Source organism: Tachysurus fulvidraco, chromosome 11, assembly GCF_022655615.1.
Source record: "Tachysurus fulvidraco isolate hzauxx_2018 chromosome 11, HZAU_PFXX_2.0, whole genome shotgun sequence".
In the NCBI taxonomy this organism is placed as follows: domain Eukaryota; kingdom Metazoa; phylum Chordata; class Actinopteri; order Siluriformes; family Bagridae; genus Tachysurus; species Tachysurus fulvidraco.
Window position 1 is genome coordinate 10,394,921 of NC_062528.1, and position 24,515 is coordinate 10,419,435.

The window sequence follows — 24,515 nt, forward strand, 5'->3', positions numbered from 1 at the left end:
GAGAGCTGTTTTATAACATATAGAGTGAGATTTGGCCCTAAAAAAAGAGCACAAAGGGCCACAATAAAAAAAGGATTTGTGTATTGTACATAAACAATTCATTACCACAAGATTCAAACAGAGGAAATCTGTTAGAAGTGTCAAATACAAAGTGTGATGTGTGTGCATGCTGTAATTGTATTAAAGAACAATGAAGAAAAGCACTCAATACCAGGATCAACAATATCTTTATTTCTTGGGAAAGTTCTCCAGAGAAAAACAGTGAAAATATCTACATGTACAAAGCACTTCTGTATCTGGGAAGTAAATCTGCCCTTAAACTGTGCAGGTTTAAGCAAGGCGAGCTCAGAGACAGGAAACCTACTGACCGGGTTGCTGAACCAACACATTAGGAAAGGGCAGTAGAATTGCTTCTGCTTGACATCCTTGTGTGCATGCACACTGACCAGAACGCACCCACACCATCTTCTTACAATTCCCTTTACTTCTCTGAATTATACGTCGACTCAAATGTCAGAAGTATCTATTAAACCACCAACAGCTAATTGTTATCATGTAGGGAAACCTGCACAAACAAGTCCACGTTCAGCCTGTAACATTCCTGTCCAACTTAAGCATCTGTTTTATATATAAAAAAGGTATTGTGTAGCAGAGGAAACAAAAATGACCAGACTTTAATAGCATAAAACAAAAATATTCAAATAAAGAAAAGAAAGAGCACAAAGACATGTACGCTGCAGGTCAAATACTGAAGTGCTTGAAGAGAAGTACATAAGTGTTGCTAATGTGCTGCATGTTTCCTGATGCTCATGATCAGCCTCTTGCTGTATTCCTTGTGATCCACAGGCTTGGCCTCCACCACCGTTACTTTAATGCGAGATTCATCCTAAAGAAAGACAAGTCAGCATATCAGTAGATGAAGATTATATTATTTTTTTTTTTATAAAAGTTTTTTTTTTAATGTTTACAGTCAATGACATGGCAAAAAAAGCAAACCATTAAAGAAAATTCTGTGAAAGTATGTTTATATTTGTAAATTTTAAAGCAAAACTGAAAAAAGTTACATCTGAAAATATCTGCACAATTACTTAAAGAAACTCTGTTAATAAATCAGTTCAAATCAGCAGCTAAAAACAAAATGCATGAGATATTTTATTTATTTATTTACATATATTTTGTTTCAATAATCCCAACACATCTTACTTATATCACAAGAGAGCTCTTTCAACAGGCCGTTGCAAAACAACATGGAAAATTTACATGAATGCGGCAACAATATTTTGGGGTTTTTCTTGTTTTGTTAACTGAGCACATCAGCGAAGTCACCGTCAAGCCTGATTTAATATCCAATTTAATTTTAGCATTCTAGGAATCTGGAAACTAATGTGCTACCAAGAGCAAATTTCCCTGCACAATTATATAAAGCTTTAAACAGAGCCCGTCTCTGCAACTCTTCTGCACACATCCTAACAAAATTTAATGGCATGCTTTTTGATATAAACAGCCAGAGACAGAAGGAAGTGTCTGTTTTTATGTGCTGCAGTGTGCATGAGGTGAGAACGACTGCATCTCCTATATAAGAATTGGTCTAAATATCAAACACTTGGTCTTGGCTGTGAATCGGTCTAAATAGCAGTCAGCTGTCTGTACATGTGTTCGTGGAAGCAGCAGCACAGACACACACACAAAAAACAACAACAGTGTTTCCCAATCCCTCAATCTTCTCTGTGTTTATGCCAAAATCTCTCTTTACTGCATTATAAAAACCTCTGCTGTTTATTTTTTCTTTTTCAGGAATACAATGCTTGCTTTTTAAAGCAAACCAGAAATTACAGCCTAAATCTCAAAATATGATCATTCAAGACCCTTTTCTGCTGGTACCTTCAAAACATTGTGAATAGTAGACAAAAGGTGCTGACTGAACTGTAATCTGCCAAACTGTCTGTATTTAGAAGCAGCCACCTGAGTATCGAGGATGTAAAATAAACAACAAAAAACAGGACCAAAAGCAGTATTTACGCACAGACTAAGGGAAGGGGGATAAAAGAATAAATAATATTAATTAATGAATAATTAAAAAATGAATAATTAATAAATATTATTAAGTCTGTAAACACAGAAAACACAAAACCAAAAAGAAAATTCCACCTTTTTTTTTTGTTTAAAAAGAGTTACTGATTTCACTTTCCACTAACAAGATCTAGACTTTTTTGTCCCCACACCTTTTACTCCCCATTTGCCATTTTCCACCCAGCTGAGGGGAGTGAAGGCAACCCATGTCTCCTTTAAGGGGCTGGTCACACTGGACACACGCTTGCTGTGGTCCAAATCAGTGTGCTTTGCTTTCAGGCATCACAGATGCAAACAGAGGGACACTTTTTTTTTTTTGGTACCATTAAGCACAGTATGGCGTCTCACCGCTTTGTTGCACAACGCTCCTGTCACTCATGGTACATGTGTGTTGTGGAAAGTAAGCATGTAGTCAACACCTAAAACACTTGCACAGGTTACTTTTGTTCCTGAACAAGTGTGGACTTGCCCGTGATTCATGTGAACGTGAACGTGCTCAAGTTTCAGTGCAACTGAACTCAACCCACAGTGTGATCCTAGTCCACGTGACCGTTTTAACATTACCGATTGTTCACACAAGACATGAAGCAAGCTCCAGTTTCACACTGCAGAGTCACAGAGCAGTGTAATATACTTCAGCTCTTATACGTCCATGATTAGTGTCTGGTGTCACTCTGATTGACAGGGAGAGAGTATGCCATCCCTTGCACCTTGAAAGCATGGCCAATTATGCTCTCTAGTCTCCTAGCGACAGACAGCTGTGGCATTATTGGGATTTGTACTCGTTAAACACATTTCTGTTGTGGGAGTCAGTAGCAAATGCCAAATTTGTTGACAGCATGAAGACTAGTGGATCCAAACATGTTGCACCACAGAATGTTTGCATGATAGAATAGTAGATGACAATACCGGATTTTCAGCACATTATTTTAAATTTAGAATCAGGAGACGACGGGAGAGAAAGTATGGCTAACCGTAGCATCAAATAAACAGCAATGCCCATGAATTCACAACTCACCTAAAATTAACTTTCTTTTCCACAAGGCCATCTTTATTTGCCACTTTAGTCAAGCAGCTATAATGCAGCTCCTGCACCACTGCTGCAAATGTTAAGAAAAATCCTAAACTCAGAGAAGTTGGCATCTCTGCATTGTAAAATTAAATTCTATTATTAAAAATGCAATAACTTTAAGAAGATGCTATTGAGAACAGTTGAAATGTCTGCAGTCATTTCGACCTTGCAATATCACTCTGTTATAAACACAACACAGCTCTTTTCTAAGTGCATCAAGTACCTGTTCAGCAGATGTTCTTTTTTTTCCATTTAGCCCTTTCATCTTTTGAAGTATACTGCTAGTATTATTTAGCCCAGAATCGAAGCTATACCCTGTGCCGTTCTTCATGGAGATGGCTTCAAGGGCATTTTACTGTTGCCAAGTAACTATCCATTTGTTCTAGTTAGACAAACAGTTTGATGACACATGAACATGCGTGCAGTTTGCACACACAAACATTTCCCAAAATCCCCAAAATACTTTTACAGTTTTGATGCTTGGAAGTTCTTTGATTTGATATAGATATAGTTTTTGCCAGGGAAATAATCATTCATTATGTTAGCTACTGTTAGCTAATAGGTAACTAGCCATAAGAATAATACCACTGGCAGATAACATTGACATGTCAAGGGGAGGAACACTGTACATTAAACAGCAAGTGAACAGTCAGCTCTTGAAGTTGATGTGTTAGAAGCAGGAAAAAGGGACACACGTAAGGCTCTAGGCGACTTTGATGAAGTCACATTTCAGTGGTTAAATGAGTGTGTCTGAGCATCTCGAAAACAGCATGGTGTGGAGTAAAATAAATAAAATATCATCATTATAAGTGAGTTAAATAAAATGCTTTAATAGGTTTTTAACACAAGCACAAAACTGTGACAGACAATTTAGCACCAGACAGTTTATATTTCTGACGGACCAGAGGTAGGGAGGTAGTCAGCACGGCATATTTTATCCGAGATAGAACAGTGACTCAACTCACTTTTCTCCTCTAGGTATGTGTACCTTTTCTTTTTCATCTCACACAAATGAAAACAGGCCTTAAACCCCACTCAAGGCTCCGCAGCCTTCACGATACAACAATCCAAACAAATCCACTTTACAATTTTTCCACCCCACACAGCCTAAGGAGAAACAGCCCCTTGCTGATAGAAAACATGACACTTTTACTGCAACTTTAGTGCATAACCAGGCTCAGATCCACCAATGGATACAATGCTATGGCAGTCTGTTTTCTTTGTATACATAAGTGCACCACACACAGTTATGCTTCTGTTCGGTTAAAAGGGAAAATTGTCCACTTGAGCAACTTTTTTTTTTTTAAACTTGAAAACTACATATAATAACCTCTAGATCAATAAAAACTACAAAAAAAAAGCATTTTTATTGTGTTTTTTGGGGGTGTGGTGTGTGTGTGTGTGTGGGGGGGGGGGGAATGAGATAATGAGCAACTTCACAGCTTCTGGTTAAGTAGTTGTTTGGCCGAAAATAAATGATGCCCAGTTAAACATATACTCACATTGTAGGTCTCCAATTTCACTCGGTTGCGAAAGACAAAAGTGCTGAAATTGGCATGCTGGAAGACCTCATCAAAAGCGGCCTCATTCTGTGCAAAGATATAAAAGGAGAAATAATAAAGCTCACTGAGAAACAAAGTCAATTGTTCAAAATTAAATCTTGTGCAGAAGCAAAATCCAGTCAATCGGTTCTAACGATGCAAGATCTCGTAGACCTGGTGGTTTAGAGCTGAACACGGACTGATGCACCACAGACAGTGAACTGAGCCTCCTCTGTGTGAGGCTGTCTAATGCATTTGAATTGAAACTGCAGTAGGTGTAATTCAGGGTGAGATTCACTTGATAAGCATGATGCGTGGCCCAGCTGACCAGTGAGAGGGAAGGTTGCTGCTGTTATGTGAAGCACACACGTTCTATCTTTGATAGCTGCAAAGCATCAGTAGTTGTTTCAGTAACAAAGCAAGTGAATATAATCTTACAGCCAAATAAACTGCACATCAAATGTCTGGAAATATTTTGGCTTCATGAAGACAGACATCCTCCAACAGTAGGTGATTTGCAGAGCATGATGAAAAACAGTGCAAACCTCGTGTGGCTGCACCACAAACTTATAAGAGCCTCTCAGACGATACCACAAATCGCATCATGATGAACATTTAGCGAATGGGAAATCCGGACAGCCTCCAGCTGTTAAGCAGCCTGTATTCACTCAGGCATTTGAAAGGGTCACGGCAGATGAGAGGAGCTCATGCACACACAGAGAAACAACAATATACCTGATAAACAAGAGGTATGACATACCAGACTGATGTGTAATTTAAGTTTTGTTTTATTGATCTTTACTAGCTAGCTCTTAAGCTGTGCACTTTTGTCATATTTGACCATATTCAATGGCTATGACTAGCCTGAAAACACTGAAGATTAACAGGCTCTTCTAAAAACTTAGACCAGCCATGTCCGATCTTATCAGGAAAGGGCCGGTGTGGGTGCAGGTTTTCATTCCAACCAAGCAGAAGCCACACCAGGGTCTACTAAAAGCCAACAACACCTGATTAAACAGGTGGAATCTGGTGTGGCTTCTGCTTGGTTGGAATAAAAACTTGCACCCACACCGGCCCTTTCCTGATCAGATCGGAAATCGTTGGTCCAAGTTCTTAGAAGAGCCTGTTAATCAGTGTTTTCAGGATATTCATAGCATATAAAATACAAACCTCAAAAGATGCTGGACAAACATCTCATTGTCGTTCCTTTATTTATTTGTCTGTATTTGATATGCAGTATTTATTTAGTGTGATTAGTGTAAAAAAAAAAAAAAAAAAATCATAATGCTGGTGCAAACAAAAAACAAGTAGGCAAGCAAGCAACAACAAACAAAACACACGAGCCAGAATTTTTTTTTTTTATGAGTTGTGCAAACTTACAGAGTCCCTGAGTTGGCCAATGTAATCAGATTTCTGGCCCAGGATGGTCTCAGCAGTGTCCTGAAAGCATGTCACCCACTGGTTATCTCCAAAATCTGCAACATTTGCCTGAAATATAGAAAGCAAACTATTCATACACATTTTAGTGGTTTAACTAATAAAGGTAGGACTTCAGACTGAATGAACAGGAGCTGTGTTTGGTACAAAAGTCTTTTTTTTAAAAATACTGCATTTTCACGATTCAAGATTCCTTTATTGCCACAATACTGAGGACAGTGAAAATTAAAGCAGACCCTACAGTACAATTCACTTTAAAATTAATCCAAGCTACAATTTTAAGTAGTAACAAAAAAAAAGTCAAGGCGATTGTAATAAATAAGTCAGTTATTATAAATGATCTATAGATATAAATTAGATCTATAAATTAAATTTTAATGTATGTAAGAACAGCAATGTAAGTCTAAATAACAAAAATTATAACTGAACCAGAATATTTACACAGGGGCAAGCTTACACATTATTACACATGGGACAAAAAAACAGAAGTCAATGTCAAGAGTAGAAAGTTGAAGGACAACAGGTGTGAGAGTACTTATTCAAGACCTATTCATAGGAGACCTGATGCAACTAAATGCTCTGAAAGTGAAAATATTCATCATTTTTGCAACCCATCACAACGTTGAAGTTTTGATAGAAGTACTGGTGCCATCGTCTATACAAAACACTTCAGCATTGAGCAAGAGGTTTGTCATCTTATTGAGAGGTGTGTGAGATACTGTGGGCCTGTCTGGAGAAGTATACAATAACATCATCAGTCCCACACTTATTGGCTGATGAGATATTCACTGGAAGCATAAAAGCATGAACATCGAACCAGCACTAAGAATATAATGTTGCATCACATTTCGCAATGTGCACAATGTACCCTTAAATTTTTTAATCACATCGTGTTTCCCCTCATGTAAAAAAAAAACAAAAAAAACGTGTTATTTTAAGAAACTTTAATGGTGCGTATGATGAGATAGAGGTGATAAGTAGGTGGAAGTGTAAGAGAGCCTGACTTACAGAGAGCATGAGACGATATTTGAATTCAGGAAACTCTTTGTCACACTTCTCACACCGGTACATTCCATTCTGCTGGTCCACCACCTTTTTGTTGCAGTCCTTGCTGGGACAAGCCTGATACAGACAATTCTCCTTCCTCATGTACACAATGGTGGCGATACAGGTGAAGTAATCAGCCTAGAGAAAGAAAGAGAAATAGAGAGGGAGAGATCAGCACAGAGAAGACTGTAGTATAACACAAACCAAGAGTAAACAAATTTGTAGTCCAGGTCTCTGGAACAAGCTTCACATCATTTCTAGTTTCCTTTGGACAAATAGGTTTTACACCCATGAAAACACTTCTGAATGACTTTCAAAAATTAAAGGTTCAGATCATTAGGTGTGTCATTTTCATGATGTTTAAACACTGGTGATGCACATCAATGCTGTAACCACCATGTCATTTATCCCAAATCTCTCCACTCGCTGCACCAATGTCACGACATACTGCTAGTAAATTGTATGATTTTTACCTGATAGATTAAAAGTCAAACTTTATCCAGTTTAAACATTAAGTGTATTAAGCAGACAGATTTGTTGACTTTTGAATGTGGCACAATAACTCACAGGCCAACATTCAAACTTTCTTAGAATAAAAATAGAAAGGTTTGTATTATTGCTAGATTGTTGGTCATTGGGGCAACTGAAACATGGATCTAGGAAAGCATACTGGAGATTTGAATAATGAAGCTACTGAATTTCTGACACGTCCACCCCTGCAGACTGCGAAAGATTTAAAGATGGGATGGTGTTATTTACTGTGAAGCAGTGCTGTAAAATAGCACTCTTATTTACATAACATTAAGCTTAGTCCATTAATCAAAGATTACACTGAACATGGTGATAAATAAACGAGGAAAAATGCTTACAAGTGCCACACATTAGGAATACCAATGTGCATGCTAACTGAGCGTCAGGGGAAAACTGTTGATTTGTCATTCGCCTTAAACAGACATTAAACTATAAAATACGGGGGGGGGGGGGGGGGGGGGGGGGGGGGGTGTTTAACAAAAGAGAAAAAAAAGGCAGAACAAGTTAAACCAAGCACAGATCTGGAATAAACGACATGGGGCAGGGGTGGAAAACGCTTGGTGGGCAAAAAGAGAGCCCAAACTAATGAAGAAAATCCCAGACAACTAAAGCTGGAGTGGCAAGAGTGCTGCTGATGAGAGAAGCCATGCTGCATTACTGCTGCCTTTTCCTTTTCCTCTAACTAGAAGTGACTGGAATAAATGACGAGAGCCAGCTAAGGACAGCATGCTGTTTCAGACTCAAGCCCAGGCTCACGAATCCGTCCAGCTTCTAGGGAAGCTGTAAGTCAGAGGATAATGAGCGTAAACGCCATCGCTCTTAAGAACAAGAAGCATGAACATCTTGCAAGAAGGCAAACAAAGGCAACTTATTCAAGCTCATTTAATCACCCACTGGGCATACAACATACTTCAAATTCACTCTTCCTTATAATCAGTTACTCCTGAGCAACTGTTAGAGTATAAACTTAACTCTCCAGTAAAAAGGCAGTACATTCAAAAGGACACATGGCCTTTTAGGACCTCCATTTATGTTTAGTCGACACATGCTTCAGGCAAAGCCTTAATCTGAAGTTTTCTAAAGAAATAAAAGGAGAATGGAAATGCAGAATGGAAAGCTTGACACTAACAGAATTGATTTCTCTCATAGCGTGAACAGGTTTAATGCTGACCAATCTGATACTACACTTTGAATATGTGACCCCAATTAACTTCAAGAGTAGCGGAATTGATATTCTGCATTGCTTCAAATAAATGTAAAGCTCCAGGGACCAGCTGAGTGACAATGCCAGAAGGCAGGAGAAAAAATAGCTGTGTACTCAAACAGAGACCGGCTGTAAATGACTGTTATTTCAGTCGGTGTTTGGGAATCTCAACATTTCAGATTCTCTGAATAGCAGTAATTAATCAAGTGAATGCCTATATAATTATCCTTTCATTCATTTTACCTCAAAATTAGCCCAGAGAAGGGAATAAAGGCAAAAATACATTACTGGTTGTTCTAAAGGCTGGGTTATACAAAAATACAACAGCCATATGGTAGAAATCCATTCGCTGTTTGAGGTAGAGGAAATATTGGGGTGTGTGTGTGTGTGTGTGGGGGGGGGGGTATATACTGTATGTAGTATGAAAGGGCAAACTCAAATTGGTATTAGCGGAATGTCAAAAGGCCAACATGCAATGGGAGACCATACAAAGACTGTGACAAGCATCATTAATTACAGGTGTTTTCAGTGGCCTGACCTTTTGTCTCAATAAAATCTAGGACCGTATTAGTGCAGATGGAAACCTGTGTTTCAGTGACTGGGTACAAGGTTATGGGAAAGACAGTGGAAAGATGTCTGGATCCAGAGGAAAGGGACAGATATTTTTCTCTCATTTCTATATCAAACTCACCAGGGCATATATGCATCATATATGAGATATACGAAGGAGAAGCCATGTGTGCTCTTTGCCACTGAGGTCATTTATCTGCAGCAATAGCAAAAGCACAGCAATGAATGTGATCACAAAACAGTGGACTCACATGCAGCATGGCTTTTTGTCATGGCAGACATGGTTAATAATTAGCTAATATTCCAGGCTACTAAATGAGGATCATGTGCGTTCTGTCTTCACTCAAACTGGTAGTCACTCTATATTTGCATAGTTTCTCAACTTTTTCGCACCACTGGACACGCCTCTCCCTCGTCACCAATGGCTGATGCCGTGCATGTCAAATGAAGTGCCAGTTCTCATTAAAAAAAGAATGGTCTGTGAGTCTCGGTGTGTGAATGAAACCAGATATTTACTCGTATTCACGCAGCTCTAACCTTTAAATAAGTGCAGAGTAGGTGTATGGTCTCCATAATTTGAGTTTCCTCACTGCAAATTGAAAGACCTTCCTCTGCAGACACAACCTAGAAAAACACCTCTTTAACAGCACTTTATTTTTTAACTTGAATTCACCAACTTTTATATTAGTCCTTATTCCTTTAAACTTATTTCCAATATTTAAGCAGGTATGTTTTTTCACCACATTTTAATTGGTGTATGGAGTGACAATTTTTTTTTTTACACTTTTTAAAACAATCTTTCGTGTTAAGTAACTTTAAAGATCAACTTCCTTCACTGTTAGCACCTTATTATATTGTTGTGGATAACCGCATCTGCTAAATAACCAACTGTAAATGAAAGTCAGCAACAGTCAGGTGACATGACTGATTTAAGATGAGGCTTCACGATCCTTTACTTCTTACAGCCCTGAACGCATTTTATAAAATTTTATTTTAGTTTTTTTTTTTTTTTTAAATGTAATTCTAAATTGTAAGATTATGATGCTCTTGTAACATTAACATTAAATGTATTTAATTTTTTTGTTGCTCAAAATATGCGCCATAACTGCCGACTTGCGAAATCCGACACAGAAGCAGACGCATTTTTGGTTTGCTGCAGCTGGCAAGTTAAAATTTTGATGTCATGAATATGAAGAGGACTCAATTAGACATTGAACATTTTATTTGAAAGTAACCTTCAACCCAGCGTATTTTTTGTTAGTTCAAAGGTTAGTTCAAACTGTTCAAAATATTTGTTTGCTTGCAGAAATAAAATTTCGCTTACTCGGTAGCAGTTCATTGATTTCATAAATGCAACACACTAGTTTATTCTATACTTTCCATAAAGGTAAAAAAACAATATATGCAGTGTTATCTTCATTTTAGATGTCAAAAGGGTTTTGTGTTTTTTTTCTTCCTGTGAGAAACGGGTCCAACTGGCTCTTTGAGTGTTTAAGGTTGCCGACCCCTGGTTTAGTCTCTTCTGAAATCTACAGTATATAAATCAACAGCACCATGTTTGGTTTACTCGTCAGTTATCTAGCTCTGACTTTTGTGAAAATGGCCCCTAATTTTTCGTTCTTGTGTCTCTCTGTACTGTGATATTGAGATGCTTTACTTTGCAGCGTCTGTTGATATCCCACTGCAAATACCTCCCTTTAAAATAAATAAATAAAATCGCACTTCTCTGTTCAGCACCTGATGCTTCTTTATTCTCTCTCATCTTTGGGCACCCTCTCTTCTTCATATTCAGATCTCTCATCCTTCAATATAAAAACATGTTCTTATGTTCAGCAAAAGGCCCTGGCAACAAGGTTTACATCTTGTTTTTTGTTTTTTTTTTAAAAATCCTGAAATGATAAAGTGCACAATACTGACCGGAGTGGTAAATGTAGCCTCAATAAAGTCAGATGGATTTATTGGCATTGGTGCAAATCACATCAATACAAGCAGGTCTTTGGGGGTAGTGGGTTTATATGAGGCTACCTTGGAAAATTCATGAAATTGAGGAAGGCATGGACGCACACAAACTATTTGCCGATATAATTGTCTACATGTGCACTGTGGAATTCACGGTTTAAAATGGTATGTTAGAGCCATCGCAATTATTTAGATGTAGTGCTACAGACCTCATCCTTCACACACAGAGATCTACATCTTCATGCTGATGAAGTACATCAGGAACATGAAAACGAAGCCCTCACACCTATGTTGCCTTCTTTAGGATTGTCTGCTGACTGGTTTGCAATAGCGAATGAGGATGGAATCGTATACTTCAACATCTTCCACACAAGTCTACACAAATATTCTCAAATCTTTCAAGTGACAACCTGCTCAGGCACCTTAGTCATAAATAAACCATAATACATGTGTGTGGCAGTCTTCAAACATCAGCTGGATGCTGCAGTGGAAAAACTCTTGAGTTTTGACCAGAAATGAGCTTTTCTGTCAATAACATAGTGAAAGATCTCTTACTCTAGGATAACATGTATATTTTACAAAAACAGCATGGAAAAGATTCTACTTGCGTTACCTTTGAAACCTGTCCTCGATGTCTACCTGCGTGGTATGTTAGCAAAAGAAGCCAGGAATTTTTGTTTATAAAAAATAAATAAATAGTTTTATATATATATATATATATATATATATATATATATATATATATATATATATATATATATATATATATATATATATATATATATATAAAATAAAAATGGAGAGAAATGCTGAAGTGTAGTGTTTGGCAATATTATTTTTATACAGTGGACTTCATGGCCATCTCAATTATTTTGATGCAGTGCTACAGTGCTACTAACTCACAAAGATCTTTTCCTGAGAATTCTTTCGGCAGCACATATATCTATATGAAAGTAAATGAAGCAGTTAACAAAGTCAGTCTGCCTAAGGTTGTTTACAACTTTGCAAGCTAAGCGAATACTAATAGGCTTTTGTGATGCCTGTGATGCTCCTGTGCCTTCACATCATCACCAAAAGAACAATTACATACTCTGTACAGATAACAGCAACATTTTAAAACATTAAAAACCTATTAAGGAAAAATTGTCACGCCGCTCATTTCCCCACCAATGGTAGTGTGAACGGAGATCATTCGAGTGAGACAATAATGAGACGTGTTTTAAAGCAGTGTGACTTTTACCTCAGGTGATGAGCCTGTGATTGACACAGATCAGGGGTGTCAAACTCAAATTCACAGTGGGCCAAAATATAAAGCTGAGAAAGTCACGGGCCAAACTGAATATTTATTGAAAAATGCAACTGATATGTGATGTTCAACCTTTTTCATATGGAAACAAACTTTAGTTTTGCTTAAACACAGGATTTGGAACAACCAGAACTTGATATTACAAACACATAAAAAATTAAATTTGAAATAAAAGACACATCAGTGGTGTTCATTTCTTATTTAAATAAATAAAATAAATGATGCCTCTCACTGTATCATTTTAAGTTCCTTTTTGAAGTGGATCTTTTTCAAAACCAACAACAAAACAACCAAAAATAATTTTCATTCAATGAAAATCCGACTTTTCGACTATTAACAGTTCAGGCCTTGGCGTAGAAAAAGTGCATAAAGAAAACCTATATTCAAACTCAGTTTGTTACACTCTGTTTCGTTTCATAGTGTATCATGTTTCATTTCATAGTGACTTCTTATGTTATATTCTTTCGTTACAGACACGTTAGCTCCGTTAGCGTCCTTTATATTCGTGAACAGATAATCTGCCTCCCACCTGTCTTGAAAGCTCCTATTGTCCATCTTTCGTTTGGCCATTTTTGTGGGGGGTGGCATTAACTTGAACGATGTGACTGTAACATGGTTGTTAACGACTGTCAACAGAGAATGAGGGGAACTTGCTGTTCGTGACTACGCGTCAATACAGTGGCAAGGCATTCTGGGATTTGTAATATTAGCGGAGCATGCAGCTAGCCAGCTGTAATGCACATCTGATATGATCTCGCGGGCCAAATATAATTACACCGGGGGCCAAATTTGGCCCATGGGCCAGAGTTTGACACCCCGCCCTAGATGATCAAAGTGAGATCTCAATTCCTGTTAGAAATGTGGAATTCTTTACGATTTGCAATTAATGTCGTTCCATAAGTAAATTGGGTTGTAAAAGAGATGCAGGTGAGAGTTTCGAAAAAAGCTGCCAGCGAATCTTTAAATATATTTCAGTTCAGGAAAACACGTATTTTTAGAACTATATCTAAGGTGGTCCATTAGTTTAGCACACCTCGCAAAAGCTATTATTTACATAATAGAGCACAAGACACAAATGATAAGAGTTTACACATATGAATCAGTTCAAAAGTTTATATGCTTGACTCTTATTACTGTGTGTTGTTACCTGGATGATAAACAACCATTTTGTGTTTATGTGTGTGAGTGTGTGTGAACCTGCCTATTGTATTTCAGAAAACGTCTCAAGATCCTGCAGGGTATTTGCATTTCCAGCACCTTCTGCATATTTGACCCTTTCAAACACACTTAGTACAACTGAAAGACTCGTTCACTTCCAAACTACTACAAAAGCTGCAAACATTCACTGATGCTCAAGATGACATGATACAGATGACATGATATATATGATATATATATATATATATATAGAGAGAGAGAGAGAGAGAGAGAGAGAGAGTGAGAGAGTATTGTCTTTTTCCTGAATTCACAACAGATCCATATCATTCATATTCAGCCTCAGAGCAGGCATCACGAATCTAGTAAGAATGTAAGCGAATGTCCTTGGGTGAGTTCACATAGTTTGAATGTCAGGCATAATCAATACAACCCTGTTAAATCCACTGGAGCATGCCAAATCACAAAGTTTAGGAATATCACAAATATCCACCTGGTCTAGCCTATAAAGTGGTGTATCCTACCACTGGGATTTCTCCTCAGATCCCAGGTAAGATGTACAGTAAGGTGTTGCGACAGCTGAATGCTGTAGTTGAGAAAGGAAGATACGGTTGTTCCTGCTTCCTCTCATGTGCTACAGTAGTCATTCTGCTGTTTACATCACTGGATGGAAACACGAAAATGAGTGCTGGCAATCAGCTTGTTAGTGTCTTGTGGTATTAGTACATAAAGCAGTGAGATTGTGCTCTCCCACTGAGACAATGATATTAAACTCTTAATTATAAAGTTTAAGAGCTGAATTTAATGCAATCTGATCAATGTTAAACTAGACATATTAATGAGGCAGAACTAAAACAGGAGGAAAAACTGCCTGAGATAAAGATCCGTAACATAATCAAAGCTTTTGCATGTTACTTAGCATGAAAGAACGTAATGTTCAACCAAAACAAGCAACGTTTGTTGCCAAGAGTGTAAATGAAGCCAAAATGAGCAGATTTACCGTCTGAACCATAAGCTCTTAATTATCAAGCTCAATAAAGCCCAACTAATCTGTCACCTCTATCTCATCTCAGATCCTTCAGTAATGCTTAATGAAGCCTAAACGGGAAGGGCACAACTGTGATTTTAATAAAAAGAACTACATCAAACACACCGAGTATTGTTCAAGCTCAGCAACATTATTTACAGATTAAATGATAATGCAGCGACAGTTGGGGGAAAAAAAAAATCAATCACAAGGGGATTAAGTCTTTTTTGCTAATTTCAACAAAATTCATTATTTCATGATGAATGTAGTTTCTGGGACTTCAAAACGGAGTTTAGGATGACCTTCATGAGCCCAAAACATTCATTCGCATACTCCATTGTAACCGTAATGTTTTTTTCTTGGATTAAATGAACTAATTGCCATTTTAGGTTTTGAGCATGTTAAATCAGAAGAGCATTTACCTTGTCGCCGTGACCCAGGTGTTCGTTTTTGACATCTGCCAAAGTCTTCCAGTTAGTGGGGCCTCCGCCGCCTCCTCCTCTCATTTCTGTCATAGACTGACCATCTAGGGCATGACCCTCTTTATCATACCTGTCAACATACAAACATAACATGTCTAAAGTCTCTAAAGTCTCTGTGTGTGTGCGTGTGTGTGTGTGTGTGCGCGTGTGTGTTTGCCCGCAACTTTTCACCCTGGTAGCTCAACTCAGCAGTCAACATCAAAGCTGCAATAAAAAGCTGAGTAAGCAGCTGTAGCTGGAAAGAAAGTGGGATAAAAGCAGCAGCAACAACAATGGCAGCAGCGAGGCTACTTGGGAAATGAATCAACAACACGGACAGTTGAGTAAGGTGGTGTGGGGGTCGGGCGGATGAAATTAGAAACCCATTTCCCCGGATTGCCTGAGGTGTTCCAAAGTGACGGAGGAAAGAATGATGCAGAGAAACAAAACCCACTCAGGTCGGGACAACATGTGAGGGATCAATAATTTGTTCTAATATATAGGCTGGAGGCCCAGGATGCTGTGAGAGAAGCAACGCGGTAAATACCGGCTTCCAGCCTTATTCTCGAAAACACTGGTCCTTAATTGTAAAAGGACCCATAAATGAATAAGTAGGTGGCACTGGCATGTAGGGGGTCTGCCAATTTTATTTCACCCTGAAAAATGAGTTTAATTCTCCAGCACTGTATAGGGTCCCTCCTTGCTACGCTCTTTTTCTGCTTTGTTATATCCGTTTGCGCACAAGTAATGGTCTAAATATAGAGTGCCTAATGAATTGAAAATGAATCAACCTACTTCTGAAAAAAAGCACTATTTCTGTCAAGCTTGTTCTGGTTAGGTGTTATTTATTTTTAACACTGATCAGCATCAAGAGCAACATCCATAGCAGGAGCAAGATCACACAAAATAACTGAATAAGAATAAAAATCTATAAATTTATACCTGGGTAGACAAGAGGCACACAAAAATACATAAGCAAACATGTACATGGAGACAGGTGAATAGGACACATTTTAAATAGTAAAACAACTGTACTGTACAAGTGTAATTTACACTGAGTAAAGTGAGAATGTTCTGGTGAAATCAGAAAATATAGGTTAAAGCCACATTTAGGCCACAGGATAATTGCCTACAGGAAAAAGAGAAAAGCTGCAGATACAATCTAGTACATCTGCATCATTAAGAACTAACAGCACTCTGCTTAGACTTGACCTATAAAACCAAATTATGTCGCTGAATCAAATGACAGGAAATTGCTGACTGAGCTGCAAATATGGAGGAATAAGCAGGGCCACAGTGCAAAGAATGTGTATGGAAGGAAACCACAAAAGGGACAAATTGGAGCTGGCATGAGCTATCGAGTGCTGGACTGACGAGCAAGTGCTCACTGCAGCATGCCTAAAGTGAGCCAAAGTGACTGGGTCAGACAGTAGGAAAAACAGACTGGGCATAAACCCATTTCATGACACATCAAGAGGTGTACACAAAAGGACTGAAACAGTGCAGACAGAGCAAATGGTATATTGCGCAATAAGGGGAATATGTAGACAGTCACAGACGGACATGCACAAGAACAAACGAACACAAACACATTCACCATGTACTTGATGAAGAAGGATAGCTTACTTAAAGGGCACACTCAATATGACATGCATGCCATCAGTGAGATTTCAACTCTTATGAGATGTTAGTGATAACTGTTAGTGAGAATACACATGATTGCTTTACAGATGCTTTACAGAATAATTAGTGATCTCCTTTACAGATGTTCAAACACCTGACAAACAAAGAAACAGGTATGAAAATATCTCCTGAATGAGCTGCTTGAAATGATATAGAATAGATTAACATTTTCTCAGAACACTGTTAAAGCTGAAATAGTGGATTTGCTCAAATAATGCCGGGGGGGAGGGAGTGGAGAGGATGACACTTGATTATTCTTCTAAATGTGGGAGCTGAGGAAATGATGATCTAATGCAGAAGCAGATCAAGCCTGATACATTACGCAAGTTTAAAGATTCTCAGTATAACTACTCACTGCTCACATTAATTGAAACGTGTAAATCTGCTCATTCTAGCAAATAGGCAATCAGCCAATCACATATCAGGGTGCAATGCATGAAATCATGCAAATACAGGGCAAGAGATTGAGTTAAATGTTCAAACAGGCAACACTAGAATGGAGGAAATGTGATCTCTGTGACCTGGAGTGTGGCAGACAGGCTGGTTGGAGTGTTTCAGAAACTGCTGATGTCATGGGATTTTCATGCAAAAATTTTCAATTCGTGGAAATACCTTGTTTATAAAAAGACATCTGAGGAAAATAGCCAGAGTGCTTTGATTTGATAGAAATGCTAGTTACTCAAATTACAGCTAAGGTTTTTTTGTATATAGTAGTTAAGCTTCTAAGAAAGCACAAAAAGCCAAATCTTGGTGTGCAACAGCAGAACAAGACCTGTGTGTTAGGCAACCTGTGTTGGGCTAATGGATATTTGAGTTAAAAAAAGCCCCCTGTCTGCAGAATCCAGTTTGGCCTTTCTCTTCTGCCCTCTCACATCAACAAGGCCAGCACAACTGTCACCCACTGGAGGTTTTTCTGCTTTTCAAACACCACTCCAGAGACTGTTGTGCATGCAAATCCCTGGAGATCAGCAGCTTCAAAGATACTCAAATCAGCACCAACAAACATGCCACTGTCAGTCACTTAGATGACATTTTCCCCTATTCAGATGTAATGCTGAAGTTCTTGGCCTGAATGTGCATGATGTTATTCACTGTGCTGCTGTTACATGACTGTCTGATTGGATAAATGTACGAACATCCAGGTCGCCCCTTTACAGATGCCCTTTTAAAGTGGCTGTTGAGGTGATTTATACATGAAAAATAAATTTATAACATACGAGTCTGAACATAAAAAAAAACAAAACAACAAATACAAAAACAAAATTATAAATGAACCGTGCAGACATGAATGATTTTTCTATTATAGCACACTAAAAGAAAAAACACACTAAAAGGCAAATCAACCTAACTACTACTGGTTGGCATCAATGATGCGAACAAAGGCAAGAAACATTTCATTTGTTTAATCAGTTTAGCTAACACAAGTGACAGAGCCGCAAAGACGTTGGTCAAAAAATGTGGAGTCTGAAATGAAGTTTAACAATGCTGAACTTGAATGGTACAGCATTATTACAAGGTTCCTTGCAAAAACAAGCCATTTGTTTCCTAGGCTGATGATGACAAGAGTATACAACTAAACCCTTTGCAGCCCTGACATTTTAAACTACAAATATACAGAAATTCAAAATAAATAAAATGCTGAAGATCTGAAAAGAATTACAGAATTATCCATTAAAGCAGTTTTAAACATATTCATTCATTATGAAACTGTTAGCTGCATCCCTTCATCCTACATATTCCTACACGGAGAGCTGAAAAACCCAAGAGCAGGCCAGACTATACAAGGACAGATGAGGGCGAGCAGAAAGCCTCCTACCATGAGGACAGGATACAAGTCCACCGGAGCTGTGATGCCATCTAATGGAGAACATTTCAGCTGCAAGACGTCACATCAGGTTAACTCTTAACAGAACATAATCCAAACTGGGGCAACTTGACTATAATCTAGTGATTAACTGGTTCCGTCACAGTGCACATACATGTGTTTGCAGCGAAACAAATAAACACACAAACTGTGAGCCATTAGATAATGGAGGCAGTTAATGATCATTGAAAGCTGTAGCAAATAAAACAGTCAACACAGTATTTGAATTAATTTCACAAAATTAATTAGCCATTTTAATTATTTAGTACTTGCTCAAGGCGGAGACATGGTAGCGCAACAGCTCAGAGCAAATCTAATTTTTAATGCAAAGCCTCTTTCATTTAAAGATGCAGCAGAAAGATCTGACAGCATTTTATCAGTTCTTCCAGTTCTACATCAGTGCAACCTGGAGAAAACCTCAAGATCTGTTCTAGGAGATAAAATGGTGCAGGATTCGAGTGGGATCATCCATCATCCATGTGGTTAACTACAGAGCAATTAAAGACTTACTCTGTCTCTGGCTGAGGATCATTTTCCCGCTCGTTTCCCATGGGATCATTTCAATGACATACACCAGCCTTTTGTGCAATCAGACTGGGGTAAATGGATTATCAGACGAATTAGCCCATAATGATCGACAGGCTGTGACTTACAAGTGCAAGCTGAAGCCTGAAAGCACTGAATGCAGAAGACATTATACAGTAAACGGACCGGACCTTAAGTGCTTTCTCTGTTACGTCTGTGCTGCTGATTTGTGGTGCCTCTGACTATGGAACCAACTTTTCTGTCTCATTATCCCTGAAGGCAGAGGAGAAGATTCCAGAAATGTCCAAGAGCCTAACAGCTACTTTTCCTTCCACAGGAGCAAAACATAAACCAGCCTCTTGAATTAAGCTCCCAAACTAATTAATACCACTCACCGAGCGTCTTCCTCTCTCAGCAGAAGAAGGACGTACATTCAGAATCTGAAATCTATACACAACTGGAAGCAAACACACCACCACCAGTCAAGTGCTCTCACGTCGGTTTGCCTTTCTGATCATCTACATTCCACGACTCTCATTATGTAAATGAAACCATCAGATCGCACTAAAAATAATTACCCACACAATGTTTACAGACTTTAGAAAATACAGAATTATTGAACGGCAAATGCAGCAGAATATAATGCAAAATTCATGTTATTTCACCCATTATTTACAGCTTTCATCCGATTTCCCCCGGGGACAAGACCTGTGTTATTGGGAAGTAAATAAATGAAAACACACTGGGTGGAATTAATCAAAGCTCCAAGAGACTTGCTTTTATCTTAGACTTCAGCACTGATTGTTAGCTTGAGTGGTAAGATCTATAATCAAATGGACAGCTCAATCGATGTGAAGTGGAGTGGAGTTTAGTGTGACCAGAGACACGGCACCTAAACAATGACTGCTTAGCATGCATTTTGACTTCTCTACAGCGCTACACTGAAAATGTTGCCAATCTTTAATAATTTCAAAATGTTAGCTTTCATTTAAAAAAAGAAGTCTATTACCTGTTTTAGCTTACAGCTATAAAACAGTGAGGCAAGACTTCCATAAATAAATAAATAAATAAATAAAAACACAGTATAAGAAGCAAGTTTTTCTACCTTAAGTGCAGTAAGACTAATCTTTTAAAAATAAATAAATAAATAAATAAATAAAATGAACAAATAAAAATCGGTCATTGGCAAAAGTTCGGCTATGAGTTGCAATGTTCTCTTAGCATCACAGGTAAAAGACCAGTCCCTGCAGGAGTTTAGAGCTTTTATTGTTGCTGCTAAAATGTTCAAATTTGCAATGCAACTTTTTGTGGTTTATTTTTTGCAGAAAACTGGAGAACAGGATTCTTCTTTTAAACCAGTGAAGACACATGCATAATTATGTTCTATGATGGATGCACTTCTTGTAGGTGAATCAAACATTGAGGCACATGATGGTCCAGTGGTTAAGGCTTCGGGTTACTGATCAGAAGGTCGGGGTTCAAGCCCACAAGCTGCTGAGACATCAACGTTGGGTCCTTAACCCCGCCTGCTGCAAGGGTGCCGTACTATGGCTGACCCTGTGCTCTTATAATAACCTGGGATATGCAAAAACTTAAAAGCATTTCACTGCATGTCTGTGTATGTGACAAATAAAATTTGAATTTTGAAACAGGGCTTTGACTGAATGTGTGCTGTGGTGACATCACCTGGCACAAAGATGCGATTATTCTGAAAAATCTGCAAGCTAATTAATTTTTCCCGGGTGCCAGGGCTAAGGATTTGTCCACCACTGTGCAATGCTCATCGTCTGTTATTATTAGCATCTAAGCAGATTTGTTAAAAAGTTTTTTTTTTTACAGACCACTTTCAGTTCCACACTTTACAAGCCCAAGGATGCAATAAAACTGTAATGATGCTGTTTTACATTCAAACAAGTTGATTAATTGTGGTCATTTTGGCCCTTTTGTATAATAATGACAATGCTGCCGTGTGTAAATCAGATACATTATTTCCCAGTTCTGCCATTCATAGCTTTTGTAAATAAATGTCATGCATGGTAGTGCTTGATCTTCAATCACGGCTATGTTTTTTTAACCAGTCCTGTGATTCTAACAAGCCTTTACATGACAATCAAGCTACTTGTGTATTGCAGTACAGGGTAAACATCGTGCACCATAATTCGAGTAATAAATAACTGAACTGGCAGGAAAAGATGAAAATATGAGTCATACAGTAGCTGTTTTATAATTCCTTTTTCAGTAAAGGCCAGTAAAAGGTTCTGCAAGGAATAAGCAGGGTCTTGTGTGATTCTAATGGAGGCAGACATGAGCATGTGGATCAACCCAGTTCTGCTCCTTGTCTATCTATTACACATTCTGTTTCCCCTCACTTCATTTATTTATTTATTTGTATCTATTTTCAATGTGAAACTTGATCTAAGTTTGCTTATACACATGGCACTGCAACGCTTACCAAAGGCAATGTAAACTACCATTTGTGTGTGAGTCACAACGGACATGTGAAATACTAGTGCTGGGTTATGATTTAGTGCATTATATCAGATCTGGAAGAAGAGTCTTGTGTTATAATGCCCAATGCAGAAAGCTGCACATAAATGGCTTTAGTAGCCTCATCTTAGCTTGTCCCAATTCTCACAAGGAATACAACACAAAACCAGTCCAAAAAAAAAAAAAAAAGGAGATCTGCCACGTTTCTTGTGGCTGCATATGACCGAGCCACTGCGCAGTTCACTGACAGTGATCAGGTGACATTAGAACATATCTGAGGTCAGTCACAAAAGACAAAGCACAACATTTCATGTGTGAACCTGACAACAATTCTAGAAAGATGTGCACCTATTTACAATACAAATCCTGCACTCATCTCTGCATACTAATGTTACAATGTCATTTACTCTCCATTTCCTCCACATTAACACCATTCATCATGCGGGATCAAGTAATTATATCAGTAAACCAGTAATGATACAGATAACTCACCAGCCTCGCAGTTTGTATGCCTCAGGAATGTCAGGGTTAATCATCAGTGTGCTGCTGTAGAGAGTGGAAAGAGAGCGCCCTCCAAAATCCGAGAGTCTGGCACCCTTTATTGCCAAGATAGGCTGTCCGGTGCCATCAAATGTCTCTGCCTGAAGGGACGAATGGCAGACAGAGATTAGCATTTGCAATGATTCTAAGACTGAGCAATGATTTAGAAACGGGTTTTACTTAGGATATTAGCTAATCTATTAGCTTATTAGTTATTCTATAACACCAAAAGCTCTTCATAGCATGTCATGTAAAGCATATCGGAATGAAACGCTATGCTACCCGCAGTTGACAGATTACATGTGCTGAGGCAGCGTGCAGAACAAGATCTCTACATGCACAGGCCCTTTTACACAAAACACTTAGCTGTCATTAGGAAACATGATATGAGGATCATAAATGTACAATCCATAAAAGGCTCGGAGACCTGATGGAGTCAGGTCTGGAGCCGATCATATCGGATGTGTATGATGTCACTGCTTGGATGATAAAACAGGAATAAGATTGTGTTGGTGTTTTTAAGGACATCTGAAACTTTACATAACCCTGCTGGACAGCTCAACATATGTTTAATAAGAATGTATAGTGTGTCTTAAGGTGCCTTAATCCAATACAGGATATTGATTAGCTTGTAATGCTGGATCAATACAATATCTTTTCAGTTTCCTAACTGATTCACTGATGAATTTCATGGCAAGTTAAAGGAATATCGCAATAAACTAAGTGTAAAATAGGTCTGACAGAATGCTGGCCGTTTGTTAGTTCGGCTTTTTAACACCTAGTTTCTAAATTACTGCAAAAGTTGGAAGAAAATGCAAATTTTATTCTTTCTGTACATTTTCATGTAAACATCTAATGACATTTTGTTTCCTGCTTTTTCATTCCCTACTCCTCCTGGATGTGCACGGCTTACCTCATTTCCCCACATGGTGACTTGGATAATTTTGCCAGACATATCCATCAGCTGAATGTTCCTCTTGGAAACCTCGCGACTGTTCTTAGTTGTAATCCGTGTCACATCCTCCACACTCTTACACACACCGATCACATCTAAAGTTAAAAACCAGAACAGAAGCAGATGACATGGAAGTGCTTCATATTAGTTGATTATTACACAGGCTGGCTGATGGCGCTTGTAATGAAACGCTTGTCACATATTGCCTAAGTAATACTTTATATATACTTTAAACACCTTTGCTGAAAACATGGTTGCAGAAAAATGGCATTGGACAGACTCAGTCATTCTGGATGTAATCCAAGAACACGTCAGTTTCATTATGCCAAGCTCCCATGCTTGCTCCACTCAGCCACCATTTTTAATCCTCATCTAATACCTTTATGACTCATTTGAGCACTATTAAGAATATTTCACGAATAACCGCAAACACTTATCTCAAAACCTGCCTGGATGCAGCACTTTACCTTGCTCCGGCTTCCATTACCATAATTACTACTGCGCTTATTACCTTCTTATTTTATCGGTGACAGAGACTTCCCCTCTTTGCTCCCCTACCAAAAGGACTGGAAAGTCAAATTGGGCCACAGGCTATTACTGTCATCACTATTATTAACCCCAAATTCATCACCGCTGTTATAATTACAGCAGTCTCCTGGGCCAGTGATGCATCAATCTCAAGAAGGTACCAGCTCACCCTAGCTGCTCTACCGATGTGAATCATCAGAACGTCTCTTATTAATGATGACTATCACACGACTGGCACGCTCACCCACAATGGCGTCCTTATCCCGAGCATCCAAATCAGCAATGGAGACAAAGTCGCACTGCACCATGGGAACGTCAGAGCTGTCGTCACAGGGGATGATGGTCGACTCGCCGTTCAGGGTCATCTCATAGTCATTCTTAAGGGATGTGAACTGTTTGTTGGCGATCTTCAGAGTGCCCTTAGAGATGTAGTACACCTGCCATGGAGTATAAACAGATCTGAAGGTTTAAGAAGTATATCCAACTAGAATGTTATCTGATTTGATCTTGTTTGAATTCTGGAAAACAGTGCCAGATATGTCTAATTCTGTGA

General features: G+C 38.4%; 1 protein-coding gene across 1 annotated transcript in view; it reads right to left on the reverse strand.

The window, feature by feature from the left end:
• Positions 1 to 211: 211 nt before the first annotated feature.
• The window catches only part of rpa1 (replication protein A1), a 31,403-nt gene continuing 7,099 nt past the window's right edge, over positions 212 to 24,515 (reverse strand). Inside the window, exons 10-17 of the mRNA XM_027147793.2 lie at positions 24,207 to 24,399; positions 23,393 to 23,529; positions 22,432 to 22,580; positions 15,342 to 15,471; positions 7,129 to 7,305; positions 6,064 to 6,171; positions 4,645 to 4,731; positions 212 to 886 (exon numbers count right to left, since the gene is read on the reverse strand). Coding sequence (XP_027003594.1) covers positions 782 to 886; positions 4,645 to 4,731; positions 6,064 to 6,171; positions 7,129 to 7,305; positions 15,342 to 15,471; positions 22,432 to 22,580; positions 23,393 to 23,529; positions 24,207 to 24,399 — 1,086 coding nt within the window. The 3' untranslated portion in view covers positions 212 to 781. The remainder of the gene's footprint in view (positions 887 to 4,644; positions 4,732 to 6,063; positions 6,172 to 7,128; positions 7,306 to 15,341; positions 15,472 to 22,431; positions 22,581 to 23,392; positions 23,530 to 24,206; positions 24,400 to 24,515) is intronic.